We start from the raw sequence: 14,755 nt of genomic DNA, 5'->3' as shown, positions 1-14,755 counted from the left end.
CCAGCCGTCAGACATCGGCTACCAAAAGCCTGGGTCTGTCTGAGGTTTCTCCCTAAAAGGGAGTTTTTCCTTGCCACTGTCCCACTAAATGCTTACTCTTGTGGGAATTACTACAATTGCTGGGTCCTTGTAAATTATATAGTGTGTTCTAGGTCTACTGTATCTGTAAAAGGTCTTGAGATAACGCTCTTTTGATTTCTTATTATGAATTGATACTATAAATAAAATGTAACTGTAGTGAAATATGGAACAGAAAAGCACAGAGATGGTTAAAGTTATATATTGCAAAAGTTTATGTAGTTAATTACATAAACTGTAGAAGTGTCAAGGTCTCACCAAATCAGTTTTCCCCAGTAACTCCCACAGCGAAGTGTGTGCACATTAATTTTACACTGCCACAGAACAAAAAGAAATTCTTTCTGATTGGAATACAGCCCAAAACAAATATCTCCTTATCCTATGGGAACTAATATATCTACAATGCTCTATTATTATTGAACAAAAGTCCTCAAGCATCACTCCTGTGTGCCCTTCTAAGTGCCCATGACATGGGTAACTCACATATGTGAAGGCACCTTTAATGCTGAAAGATACATACAGGCTTTAGAGCAACATATGCTGCCATCCATCATGTCTTTTTCATGGACGTCCCTGTGCGTTTCAGCAAGACAGTGCCGTGTCTTCCATGCAGCACCGTTGCAGCGGGAGTTGACAAGGGAAGTGATGTGAGCAGCCGCGGGAGAGTGGAGACTGATGACAGTCCGCTGGACAGTCAGTGAGAGAAGCTTGTGTCTAATTCGTTGTGACGTTTCCCCAAGAAGTTGTGTTAATATTATGTCTGTTTCTTGAATGTCTACAAATGAGCTGTCAACGGAGCGTTGATGCAACGAGGAGAGGGCTGGTCTGAAAAGTGGAGAAAGGAAGGAAGGAAGGAAGGAAGGAAGGAAGGAAGGAAGGTAGGTAGGTAGGTAGGCCATTTCACCTTATTTTCACCCTCGCTGGTTAGCGTGTAGCTCCTGTCACGTCAAATGCACTAATAAAAGCCAAACCCTGCTAAGTCTCCTAGACACATAACCCTATCAAGTTTTTCCCAGGGTTGTGGTTATGCCGTGAACATTTTAATACAAAAACATAAAATAGATACAACCTGCACAATTGGTTCATTTACATTTTAGCATACATTTAGCATATTATTTAAGCAGTTGCACATTTTGTTTTCCCATCCTGTATATCTTTAAATATTTGTTCTTATATTTTATTCTTATATTTTATTCCTATTATGATTTCATGTATACTGTATGTATGTTTTTTTTTACTAGTATCTCATTTATATTTATATTCTGTGATGTGTGACTAATGTACGTGTGCTGCTGTAACACCGTAATTTCCCATTTTTTGGGATCAATAAATATCTATCTATCTTTCTAAACTCGCAGGGATCCTTTTACTGACTCATTTTAATAATTAAGTATTAATAATCTTGTTTTTTCACCACAGACATGCAGAATATACTGTATACACATAAGTAGAACTGCAAAGATTAGCCTAATTGTCAACTAATGGAGATCAGCGTAAATTCTTTCAGGAAGACCTAACTTTTAATCGATGCTGTCCTAAATTAATTCAGCTGTTATCCAAATAAATGTATATTTTATCATGCGTGTATAACGTTGCGTCGTATATGTCGCATATCTGCAACTAGTCGCTCCTGATTGAAATGTATCTCGTTGTAAATCCTTTCAGGAAGACCTAACTCTCAATCGATGCTCTACCTAACTCGAATCAGCTGCTAAACCAATCAGAATTGTGCACAAAATGCAAGGGCCAATCACAGAGTCACAACCCTGCTTTAAAAAATCTGTTTCTCCCCTTGCTATTCAGCTGTCGTTGCAGGCAAGGAGTGCAACCTTCCACCTCTCCTTACACTTCCAGTCATCTACTCCAGCTGATACGAATTTTCACATATATATATACATATATATATATATATATATATATATATATATATATATATTTGTAAATCGATGGAGTCTAATCACCAAAGACTTTGTACACTTTATTGAGCTGTACAATAAACCTTATTTGCATATCTGCAACTATCTATGACCTCATAAGGGGCAAGATTCCAGATTGGCCCAACTGAGCTTTCATTTTCACAAAGGCAGAGCAGGATAACTACGACTCAGTTTACATATATCTCCATTTCTTTTATTTCTCCTAAAGTGAAATTTTCATGCCATGGGACCTTTAAACTGGTTATATTTTTAATTATTTTCCTTCCTACCTGTCTCCACTTCTTCCCTTTCTTAAGTGCACCTGTAGGTCTTAGTGACCCAGTTCATTGTCTGCGAGGTTTTTCTGGTCAAATAGATGGTGTATTTCGAATTATTACCCATAATTTCAGATTTTTTGGGAGTTTATGGTTGCTCAACATTTCCTGCTTTTTCACACAGGTTGTATCAAAAATAGTTTTTACTAATTGTCCTAAGCATGGTCTAATTAGTGAAGTGGAAGACATGTGTATACATGTCGAAATACCTTAATTATTTCTGTATCATTGATCATATTATAGTATGAGTATGTTTTTATAGTTATATATCTATCATATTTTTCTATCTCAGCTTTGACTCAAAGATAAAACTCCTCCAATCATGGATACACCTTTCTAGGCTAACATCCCTATGTTAGCTCACTCCATTCAAAAATGGCTTTCAACCTGCACATCCTGTCTCTGACACAGAGAGACAATTCTCCTATCTGAGACTGTTGGGCTTAAATTGTGCTTAAACACGATACACTAAATTAAAACATGAACACTATGTGAATTGAATAATCACCCATATTAATTAAGATTTTGAATTATTAGATTAATAGTGAATCTTGGTAAACCTACATAACTTAGAAGGAAAAGTTAATATACACATTTATCTGATTTATTGATTATAATTGATTATATGACAGACATTACAAGACTTAAACTTAACAAAACAATATTTGATAAAATCTTTACTACAAAAGCATACAGTCAGCACCTGACTATGAATGAGCTTTTGACACCGCCCCAAACCAACCAGACTATCCCACGAAACGCTTCAAAGGTTATGGTCACATGCAAAAACATATACATACATACACTCACCTATAGGATTATTAGGAACACCATACTAATACTGGGTTTGACCCCCTTTGCCTTCAGAACTGCCTTAATTCTACGTGGCATTGATTCAACAAGGTGCTAAAAGCATTATTTAGAAATTTTGTCCCATATTGATAGGATAGCATCTTGCAGTTGATGGAGATTTGTGGGATGCACATCCAGGGCACAAAGCTCCCGTTCCACCACATCCCAAAGATGCTCTATTGGGTTTGGATCTGGTGACTGTGGAGATTTTAGTACAGTGAACTCATTGTCATGTTCAAGAAACCAATTTAAATTGATTGGAGCTTTGTGACATGGTGCATTATCCTGCTGGAAAAGAGTGCCAGGAAAACACCCCCCACACCATTACACCACCACCACCAGCCTGCACAGTGTCAACAAGGCATGATGGATCCATGTTCTCATTCTGTTTACACCAAATTCTGACTCTACCATCTGAATGTCTCAACAGAAATCGAGACTCATCAGACCAGGCAAATTTTTCCAGTCTTCAACTGTCCAATTGTGGTGCTCTTGCAAATGTAGCCTCTTTTTCCTATTTGTAGTGGAGATGAGTGGTACCCGGGGTCTTCTGCTGTTGTACCCATCCACCTCAAGGTTGTGCGTGTTGTGGCTTCACAAATGCTTTGCTGCACACCTCGGTTGTAACGAGTGGTTATTTCAATCAAAGTTGCTCTTCTATCAGCTTGAATCAGTCTGCCCATTCTCCTCTTACCTCTAGCATCAACAAGGCATTTTTGCCCACAGGACTGCCGCATACTGGATGTTTTTCCTTTTTCACACCATTCTTTGTAAACCCCAGAAATGGTTGTGCGTGAAAATCCCAGTAACTGAGCAGATTGGGAAGTACTCAGACCGGCCCGTCTGGCACCAACAACCATGCCACGCTCAAAATTGTTTAAATCACCTTTCTTTCCCATTCTGACATTCAGTTTGGAGTTCAGGGGATTGTCTTGACCAGGACCACACCCCTAAATGCATTGAAGCAACTGCCATGTGATTGGTTGATTAGATAATTGCATTAATGAGAAATTTAACAGGTGTTCCTAATAATCCTTTAGGTGAGTGTATATGTTTTTTATGTGTGTGATCTGTAAAGCCTTGTTTCAGCAATGCTGATTGTCTACAAGAGGCACTTCTTCCTCCTTCATCTGACACAGAGTCACTGTGGAGTCAGACCTGATCAAATACTCAAACCCAAATGCAGGATAGAGGGGTTCAGTGAATGTGGTGCTAAAGGTGTGGAGGTGGATCAGTGTGTCACAGCAGACTCTGTAGAAAGACAGAGAGCCGGCGGGCCAGTCCAGATACACTGCTACTCTGTCGGAAACAGACGTGGTCGTACATATGGCTGCCATTCTGCTATTGTTGAAGACAGAGTAACAATCCCGAGAGCAGCACACGCTCCAAGATGTGTCGCTGAGGCCGAGGCAGCAGTCAGCACCTTTTCCTCTCCTTCCGATTCCTCTGTAAGTTGCTCCTACAGATACCCACCCTTTCCTCTCCACCTCCCAGTAACATCGACCAGTCAGACCATTTGTACACAGCAGCTGCTTCCAGTGGTAGAACCTCTCCGGGTGATAAAGATAGGACTGCGTCTCTCTCACCAGTGTCACCCTTCTGTTATCCTCTGACAAAGAGAGGAATCGGTTGGCTGTGTTTGGGTCCAGGGTGATTTCACAGGCATCTGATGGAGACCACAAGAAACTGTTTTAAACATATTACATAGCATCCATCCATGATTTCTTTCATCTTTGGTGTAAAGACCAAACTACTTTATTACGGTATAATCGTCTTAGATAGAGGTGAGACAAGTGAAAAACAGGAAGGAGATAATCTGGGTTTAGTTTGCAGGATAACGGTGTTTAGCTCCGGTTCTGGCTTTGGTTTCATCACAAATTCTAATTTGCTTTAAAAATATTAAATTAGTAAAAGTATTTTACCTGTAATTAGCTCACTACAGTGACTAAAAGTGAAGGAAGAACAGCTGGTTTCTATATGTTGTTTTCATTTTGACGCTGCCTTTTTAAATAATCGTTCACTTTTTACACTGCACTGCAACTTTTATACTTGCATTTCACACCTTTGTTATTCTATTTTTGCTGTTTTTATGTTCTCTTTAATGGATGTTTTTAACTGCTCTTTAATGTTTTATGTAAAGCACTTTGAATTGCCATGTTGCTGCAATGCGCTATATGAATAAAGCTACCTTGCCTATACAGAGAGGTGGATGATAAAATATACTACTGGTAATACCTGTACGATGTAATACAATGCAAATGGAACTGGGAGTAATAACAGTTGCCTTGCTTAGTTATGGACTGTTCAGGTGATACTAACATTGTTTTGGTGTTTCTGATATGTTGTCCACCTCACAACAAACTACAGTTATAAAATCTCCACAGAATCTGATCTGACACAGTGCAAGTAACAACTAGAACATTATACAATTATGTAGTTATATTATAATCAGTAAATTACATTGTACAAGGGTTTCTAGTTCATGTATTGTTCTATGAATTATCATAGAGAAATCAACTTTCTGTTTGCTAATTCACTGGTTTTATTCCCACTGTTACAGATCAAATGTTTACTTTTTTTCCCACGATTGAACTTGAAATAAGTGAAATAACCCTAACAGACCCAGCCCTGTTTCCCAAAAGTATCACAGGGTAGCATTCACACAACAATTCTGTCCATTATTGACTTTTCAGTAAACCTTAATATTCACTTACACTTCCTTAGACCAGTTTTCAACCAGCACATTCCGATATGGTCCACTCTGGAGAAATAAACAAATTCAGACTGTAATATTTTCTTTTTACAAGCCAAATAAGTTGTAACCTTGTTTAATATGAGACAACACTCCTAAGCTCATCAGTGTGACTGAGAAAATGGCTTTAGTTTGAAGCTATACTTGAGAGTGTCCAGTCTCCATTGTGGATCCTCGAGTCCAGCAGACAGCAGTTTCACTCCTGAGTCTCCTGGATGATTGTAGCTCAGGTCTAACTCGCTCAAATGGGAGGGGTTGGAGCTCAGAGCTGAGGCCAGAGAACCACAGCCTTCCTCTGTGACCAGGCAGCCTGACAACCTACACACACACACACACACACACGCACACACACGCACACACACACAAGAGATGCCCCAGCTGTGTTATTTCAAAGCTTTTGCTTTGTGTGGTGTCATAATGTTTCAGAAAAATAAAACGGAAACTACTGCACTATAATTGTATCGCAGGAATGTTTTCTTCAACATTTGGTTTATTTCCTGATATGAAGCTGCTTATATAGCAAGATTAAAACAGTCAAAATGAAGATTTCTGACCTGAGAGTTTTCAGTCTACAGTGTGGACTCTGTAGTCCAGTGGAGAGCAGCTTCACTCCAGAATCCTGCAGGTTATTGTTACTCAGATCCAGCTCTCTCAGACTACAGGACTGTGAGCTGAGAACTGAGGCCAGAGATTCACAGCTTCTCTCTGACATGTTGCTCACATTCAACCTGAAGAATGTTGAATAAAAAAGGCAAATTTGAAAATCATCAAAGAAAATTTCAGATATAAAATTCAGTTTCCTAGATGCTTAGTTCTACGTTAATTAAAACGCCTATGTGGTCCAGATCTGGTAATCACAGTTCAGTTCAGACCACCGCAGCAGCCGAATACGCCAAAGTTTCGGCTTACTGCACATGGACCAGATATGGCCAATACACAGCATGCAGTTTTTTTATGTGTTGCACCCAGCATACTGGTTTGTGGGTGAGTTTAGCTTGTTTATATGTGGGCCACATTTGAACGACGTAAGGAATTGTAAACTAAAATGATACTGCAACTAGTGTGCACATGTTTTCATTTTTCAAAAGAGCATATAACCCATGGCAGTGTTTGACTGTCATTTGAGGTCCAGCGTTGCTAGGACTTATGCTAGACCTTCCTCCACAGCATTGCGAAGAAGGATCTGGCTAGTCCACACAGTATTCCCGGGATGGGAGAAAAACCTGCTATGGTTTATTGGCATTTCTTTAAACCAATCACTATCGTCACAGGCTGTGCTAAGCACCGGGAAAAGCCACGATAATGCTGCAAAATAGCCTCGGGAAGGAACTTGTTTTGGTGGAACGTGTACGTTCAAAAGCAATTTTAGTCATGCAACGGAAAACTCAGATTGGAAAGATAGTCTAGATAGTCTGGATTTACCCTGCAGAGATCTGAGGAGCAGTTAACCATAGTCCTCATAAATCCACTGGAGTTTAAAATTCCAACACAAACAAAACGGAAGTTAAAAAAAGAGTGAAATCTGGCGAATTTACAACCGCAACAGAGCAATCCCGGAAGTGGAACGTCCTGGATATAGACTATGGAACTGCTAAATTAAGGTACTGCCATTTTTTTTGATCCAATTTAGGCATTGGTGTCAGAGTAAAAAAAGTGTTTTGTGTGTCAATAGAAAGTCATGGTTTAATTATACTTGGTATAACTATAAACACGCTCTACCATATCCCCTTCTGCTGCCCCCCCCCCCCCCCACTGGTTGGTGTTGCCAGGGGCTGAAAACCAAATCATACTACTTCAGAATTATCATATGTATTAGTTCATGTTAATGTCCAAATGTAAAACTGGATTTCATCAACTTTTAACCAGCTCTCTTACATTACTCCTCTACCCTGATAACATATTTTTAACAATTCAATTTAACTGATTTAAAACTCAGTTTAAAACTTAGAAAACTCAATTTTCATAAATGTTAAACCTGAGTGTTTCAAGTTTACAGCATGGACTCATCAGCCCAGCAGAAAGCAGCTTCATTCCTAAATTCTGCAGGTCGTTGTTACTCAGGTCCAGCTCTCTCAGTCTGCAGGACTCGGAGCTGAGAACTGAGGTCAGAGCTTCACAGCTTCTCCAGGAAAGTTTACAGCCACTCAGCCTGAAAAAAGAATCAAAAACACAAATACGTATATTTATTTTGTTATGGTAAAACTTATGGCAGAGCACAAACCTAAAACTTTTAAAAAGTAAAATACAACTGGTTATAAAATTGAATTGACCTGACCGTAGAGTTTCAAGTCTGCAGTATGCACTCTCCAATCCGGGAGAGAGAAGCTTCACTCCAGAATCCTGCAAGTTGTTGTTGCTCAGGTCCAGCTCTCTCAGACTGGAGGATTGGGCGCTGAGAACTGAAGCCAGAGCTTCACAGCTTCTTTCTGACAGGTTACAGCCACTCAGGCTAAAGGAGAATTATTGATAAATATAACATCAGCCACAAACCACAAAAGACCTTTTCAGTGCAGATATCTTGTCATGTTGGTAGCTTTGAAACCTGACTGAAAAATGTTATTCATAAAAGAGATGAATTGAAATTACTTTCTCCTGCATTTAAGGTAAAACAATAGTTTAATTAGTCTGTAATTACTGAGTTGTAGGTAATCCCAATTTGTTTTTTTCTCAGTAGAGGTTGAAGAGGGTGGGTCTGGAGGGGGGCCTGGGGTGGTCTCTGAAATATCTGCCAATTGCTGCTTTCCATTCGGCCAATTTAGAAGTAGAAACATAACATTTAGCTCACTGTAGACCACTTGTTGGTGTAAAAAATAAATTGTGCATTGCACTTTATTTCTGTTCCGTTTCCTATCATCTGAAAACTGTGTACAGCAAGTTTTAATATGTTGAAGTTTGAGGTGAGTTTATTGTAAGTGTTTTGCACTATATGTTTCCATGACAAAAAAATATCCCCAGCCCTTGTCACATGACCAATTCATTTTTCAATTTGTTTGTTTCTAGCACTCTACTTGAGTCTTTTCTTTTCTTTTCATGTCACTTTCTAGTTCTACTCTACTACATTTTCTGAGATAAATACTTTATTTTTTACCCCACTACAATGATCATCAGATTAATGTAGTGGAGTAAAAAAAACTTTAGTTACTAGTTACTTTACAAATTAATATCTTTGCACACATAACACATGTAGTTTATAAAATGCAATGCTTTACTTGAAATTAAACTACCCAACAATATGCAGGCTTATCAGTCCAGCTAAAATTTTTAGCCACTTAAACACATTAAACACAACTGTTTTGATTGTTTCCAGTTTCTAAAATGTGAAGATGTATCTGCTCTGATGTATCTTTAAGTACATTTTCCTAATTTTCAGACTAATTAATATTAAAATAACAAAGAGTGTGGTTTGGATTTAAACACTGGTCCCCTTAAGTAGTACTCCCAGGACATGAAACATACATTTCCTGGGTGGAAGTCTTGTGTTTTCCCCTTACTTTCTCCCAGGATATAAAACTCCCTTCCCCCTCTGGAAAGCCCTGTGTTTTATGATCCCTCCATCCACCTCAACCTCCACTCTACGAAGACCTGAGCCGTTTTATACAGCAGCAGTATATGTGGTGCTTACAGCAATAAACATGTGGAATATGTACAGATTACAGTGCATAGCTTTTCATGGCTAAATGTATGAATAGAACAGCCTGAGCTGGCAATGTAAATTGTGACCCAGCCAGGACTGTAAATAGCTATCTTCTGTCAGAAATTCATTTCATAAAGTTAAATAAATAATGTTGTCTATATACTTACAAGAATACATTAGAGTTCTTGACCACTGGAAGCAGCCTCAGGAGACCTTCCTCTGAAGCAGAGTACTTCCTGAGGTCAAACACATCCAGATCCTTTCCTGATGATAGTAAGATGAAGATGAGCGCTGACCACTGAGCAGAAGAGAGTTTGTCTGTGGATAGACTTCCTGAGTTCAGGTACTGTTGGATCTCCTCCACTAGAGAATTATCATTGAGCTCATTCAGACAGTGGAACAGGTTGATACATCTCTCTGGAGAAGGGTTCTCCCGGATCTTTTCCTTGATGTACTGCACTGTTTCCTGATTGGCTTCTGAAGTACTTATTGTCTGTTTCAGTAGGCCTTGTAGGCTATTCTGACTGGTCTCTAGGGAGAGACCCAGGAGGAAGCGGAGGAACATGTCCAAGTGCCCATTTGGACTCTTTAAGGCCTTGTCAATAGCCATCCTTTGGACCTCTGCTATAGAGGGTTTGCTGAAAAGCATCTGCACACTTTGGAATTTGAGTTGTTGTTGCACCATTACATTTTTGTTCTTGTTAATGAGTGACTGCACCACATAAACAGCTGCCAAGAACTCCTGAATACTCAGATGGACAAAGCTAAACATCTTTTGCTCATCCTTGTCCTTCAAGCGGCGTTCCTTTTTGAAGATCTGCGTGAACACTCCTGAGTACACAGATGCTTCGTTGAAATCGATGTCACTTTCTTTGAAATCTTTTTCATAGAAGATCAGGTTCCCTTTTTCCAGTTGGTGATAAGCAAGTTTTGCGAGTGCCTGAATGTACTGAAGGCTCTTCTCTGTGCCATACTTTTCTTTCGTCTGTCTGATATGAAACATCAAGAATTCTGTGTACAACTCAGTTAGGGTCTTGGGCAGCTCTCCCTTGTCACTGGTTTTCAACACGTCCTCCAGAACTGTAGCAGTGATCCAGCAGAAGACTGGGATGTGGCACATAATGTGGAGGATCCGGGATGTCTTGACGTGAAAGAGGATTCTGCCACGCACCTCCTCATCTCTGAATCTCTTCCTGAAGTACTCATCCTTCTGTGGATCAGTAAACCCTCTCACCTCTGTCAAGATGTCAATAAAGTCAAGAGGGATCTGATTGGCAGCTGCCGGTCGTGTAGTTATCCAGAGGCGAGCAGAAGGCAGCAGTTCCCCCTTGATGAGGCTAGTCAGCAAGACTTCTACTCCAACTGCCTGTGTCACATCAATAGTAGGATTTTTGTCGTCAGTAAAGTTGAGCTGAAGGCGGCTTTCGTCCAACCCATCAAGCACAAACAGAAGTTTGAATTTACTCTTGTCATAGTTGGTGTTTCCTGAAGCCTGTAGTTTTGTGAATATGTCATTTAGATCCTCCTCCCGGATGTCTTTGGTTTCAAGAATGCATTTGCGAATGAGCTCGGCCAAACAAAACCGTCTGCCCTTCAGTAAATTTAGCTGGCGGAAGGTGAAGGGGAATGTGAGATGCACATCTTGATTGGCTCTTCCTTCAGCCCAGTCCAGGATGAATTTGTGTACAAGGAATGTTTTGCCGATTCCTGCAATCCCACTGGTCAGCACTGTTCTCACAGGTGTGTTTTTTCCAGAGGGGTGTGTGAAGATATCACTGGGTTGGATTGTTTGCCCTGTTCCCCCTGGTTGTCTTGGTGCCATCTCAACCTGCCTGACCTCATGCTGCATGCCGATGTTTACATTAATCCCATATGAGAGGGAGAGCTCTATGTAGATGTCATCTAGATGTTTTTTATCCATCCTTTCTGTCCACCCTTCTTGTGCACACATAAACCTGTCCTGGAGGTGTGATTGGAGTGTGCTCCGATTTAATGTAATGAGTTCTGGAGGGTCAGGTTCTGGCTCCAGCAAATCTATGCAGAACAAATGAACAGGAAATAAAAACAAAGTATCACTCTTTATATCAACAAACAGATTATGTCACATGGGTGAGGGAGAGTGGTAACAAGGGAGGGCCTAAAATGCAGACAGTTGAGGCAGCACGATGACATCAGTGGTCAGGCAGTTAGGTAACAGGGATACATGTGATGCAATGATCAAAAACCACATTGTAAAATTGATAAACTAACCGAAGCTGCGGGTTAAACTTCTCTTTTCAATGTGACTTTTGGGTTCAGATGTGCCAGATGGGGACTCAGCTGTGCTCACATATGTGTGTCCACACTTGACACTTCAATGCTACCTGCCTGATTGGATAGTGATTGGAAATATTTAGCACGGACACAATGTTCCCGTGCAATAGGTGCATCCAAAATGGGACTTTGTTCGAGAGAGTCATCTTCTTTTCTTTATATTTAGTTTATTTAGTAGGAGAGGAGAGTGGGTATTAGCTGGGCTCCAGCCTCTTGTTTTTATTGAAGACTAGCCACTAACAGAGCTAGATCAGTAAAAAAACAAACATTTAATTTCATATACATTCTTCACATCCTTGATTCTATTTTCCCATGCATTGGTGGGTAACTGACATTGTGAAAATTGGTGAAATTGGTCCAATAGAGCAAGAACACTGTAACAGGCAGCCTCGAAACAGGCTGCTATGTAATCCTATAGGCCACTTTAGCATGGGGTCTGGCCAAAAAGATCCCAAATGTGAGCAAAATCCAAGCTTGGAGCATACAACCTTGACAGGTAGTGCATCCTGGCATGATTGAATGACAAAAGTCACAATGAAAAGACCGTATAACCATGGGCTATGGGACAAAGGATCTGGGCCTTTGTATAGAGAGTGGCTGAGGAGGAAATGAGATGCAAGTGAGTACGGGGGTGGGGAAGGCCAGGCAATATGCCTGTTGCCTACATGTTTTTTTTGAAAACGATAGAATAAAGTTAAGCATCCCTTGCTTTATTGTTTGTTTTAAAATACGTGGGACCACAATTTACAAAGTGAACATAATGCTATATTGAAGAAAACGTCAAGCTTTTGTGAATGAGACCATGAAGTCCTTCTGTTTTCATAATTATTGTTTGTAGAGGTAATAAATTAAGTGAAAAGTAGGGTAATTTTCCCAACTTTTGGCAACCAGTACGCCCCATGCTGGAAGTTAGATAGAATGCAGTTTAAAGCCTCTGAACACCCACACCGGTGTTTTTAGTTATTCTGGTTGATTAGACTCTGCTCAGGTTGAAGGTGGGTCAGAGCTTTAAACGGAACTTAGTAGGTCCCAACTTCTTTCTACCAATGAGGATGATAAAGCTGTAACTTGTCCCGCACTAACAGGCCACACAGTCCTTGAAAAGTACCAATCAGACAGATTGACTGAAAACACCTGTGTGGATGTTCAAGGCCTTTAAGGTACTTCCACATTGGTTTCACTTTTCAGACCCCAAAGCTTTGTCCATTATTTTTTACAGTCTATGGATTAATTTTGTAAATACAAATATAAAATGTTATTCATTCAATTATAACCCTTGGATGATTTAGATGCATACTATAGAAAATGTTAATGATGCTGTAAGTGTTACCCCTTTTTAAAGGAATAATACAACATTTTGTGAAATAACACATACAGTAAGGGGCCTTTTTTGACCAAAAGCGGCAATGGCACTGCTCTGAAACCCATTGTTTCCAACGGCTTTTGTCGTGATGGCAATTCGTTGTGTTGAGTAAAGTGCCAGCAAGCTTGCGCTTCCACAGCGCTCAGGGGGCTATGGATGTGCACTATATCTAGTGATGAGAAGAGAGCGGCATTGATCTTATCATCTAACTTCTGCAAAGCAAATAATCACATTTCAAGAATCGTTGGTGCTATTCATTTAAAGGTCCTGTTTTTAACACTAATATGCGTTCCCCCAGCCTGCCTATGGTCCCCCAGTGGCTAGAAATGACGATAAGTGTAAACCAAGCCCTGGTTATCCTGCTCTGCATGTGAGAAAATGAAAGTTCAGATGCTCTGATCTGGAACCTTGCCCCTTATGAGGTCATGAGGGGCAAGATTTGTATGTGCCGTAATGGCACATACAAAGGAAAGCTCATTGTGGGACTGGCTCCAGTGGCTGTAATTCTGCACCAAGGCTAAATTTTGGGAAAGATACTTCAGATATGGTATTAGGGGACCACTAAGGTCTATGTAAAAGCATCTATTGTATATAAAAGCACCATATCATGGGACCTTTAACTGTGCAGATTCGGATTCAGATGCTAATTAAAAATGCCTAAACTGAGAGGAGCTTTACCTTCAGTCTGGCTGTCATTGGTGGAAGGGTGAACATGCTTTGAACATGCTTTGCTGCTCTCTGAAATTCCTCCAGCAGCCTGCACAACTTCTGAGAGATAAAGAAAGAAACAAGAATATTCCAAAACCTTCATTTTATACAAACCAGGAGTTTGTTTTTGTTACATTGCAGATGTGATGACTTACGTTTGGGTCCTGGGTCGATGTTGGACAAATTCTGTACCAGATCATTTCTGTTGATCTTTGTTAACACTATCTTGGTCACCAGCACAGACTGTTCATTGTAGGTCTGCACTATTAGGTCCAGTGTGTCCAGCTTGTCAGCCTTCTCTAGACGGCTCTTTGGAATGGCTGGCAAGTCTTCCAGGATTTCAGCCTGCTGTAGGAACCACTTGAAGATCTTTAGTTCCTCCTCTCCCAGATCGTCCAGTGTTTCCAAAAGCAGCTCTTTAACAGCCGCCATCATTGGTTCCTGTTTAATCAAAGGATGTCTTTTTTTTTTTTTTTAAGTTTATGCAAAGGATAGTCAAGCTTGGATACATACAGTAGAGGGAGTGGGATTTTATTCTGTTTATGACTACATTAATCCACTTGTTTGCTATATTAATGTCCTGAATGTATATATATATAGTCCCTTTAACCACATCACTGGCCTGAAAAACAGTGTATCATCAGCCAGCTTCACAAATGGATTACCGTCAATATACCTTCATACACTCACGCCACTGTACGTGTGTATATATTCACTTCTTTACTTTATGTTATATCCCTAAATCTTATTTGCACTTTTTTCTCAGATTTAGATTCTGCTTTTACTTTACTGTTGTGCGTGTGT

General features: G+C 40.0%; 1 protein-coding gene across 4 annotated transcripts in view; it reads right to left on the bottom strand.

Annotated features, from left to right (window-relative positions):
* Window positions 1–4,145: 4,145 nt before the first annotated feature.
* The window catches only part of LOC116702803 (NACHT, LRR and PYD domains-containing protein 12), an 11,471-nt gene continuing 861 nt past the window's right edge, over window positions 4,146–14,755 (bottom strand). The window contains exons 2-10 of one of the 4 annotated variants that reach the window (XM_032537266.1): window positions 14,107–14,392; window positions 13,922–14,011; window positions 9,735–11,601; window positions 8,209–8,382; window positions 7,909–8,082; window positions 6,488–6,661; window positions 6,078–6,251; window positions 5,896–5,942; window positions 4,160–4,847 (exon numbers count right to left, since the gene is read on the bottom strand). In XM_032537266.1, the coding sequence (XP_032393157.1) occupies window positions 4,267–4,847; window positions 5,896–5,942; window positions 6,078–6,251; window positions 6,488–6,661; window positions 7,909–8,082; window positions 8,209–8,382; window positions 9,735–11,601; window positions 13,922–14,011; window positions 14,107–14,386 (3,561 nt within the window). In that variant the 5' untranslated portion in view covers window positions 14,387–14,392 and the 3' untranslated portion in view covers window positions 4,160–4,266. Of the gene's footprint in view, window positions 4,848–5,895; window positions 5,943–6,077; window positions 6,252–6,487; window positions 6,662–7,908; window positions 8,383–9,734; window positions 11,602–13,921; window positions 14,012–14,106; window positions 14,393–14,755 lie in introns of all 4 variants that reach the window. The other 3 variants (XM_032537268.1, XM_032537265.1, XM_032537269.1) reach the window with 3 other exon arrangements.

The sequence above is a fragment of the Etheostoma spectabile genome, chromosome 15 (genome assembly GCF_008692095.1).
Source record: "Etheostoma spectabile isolate EspeVRDwgs_2016 chromosome 15, UIUC_Espe_1.0, whole genome shotgun sequence".
Lineage (NCBI taxonomy): Eukaryota > Metazoa > Chordata > Actinopteri > Perciformes > Percidae > Etheostoma > Etheostoma spectabile.
This window is presented reverse-complemented; position numbering and strand designations above follow the sequence as displayed.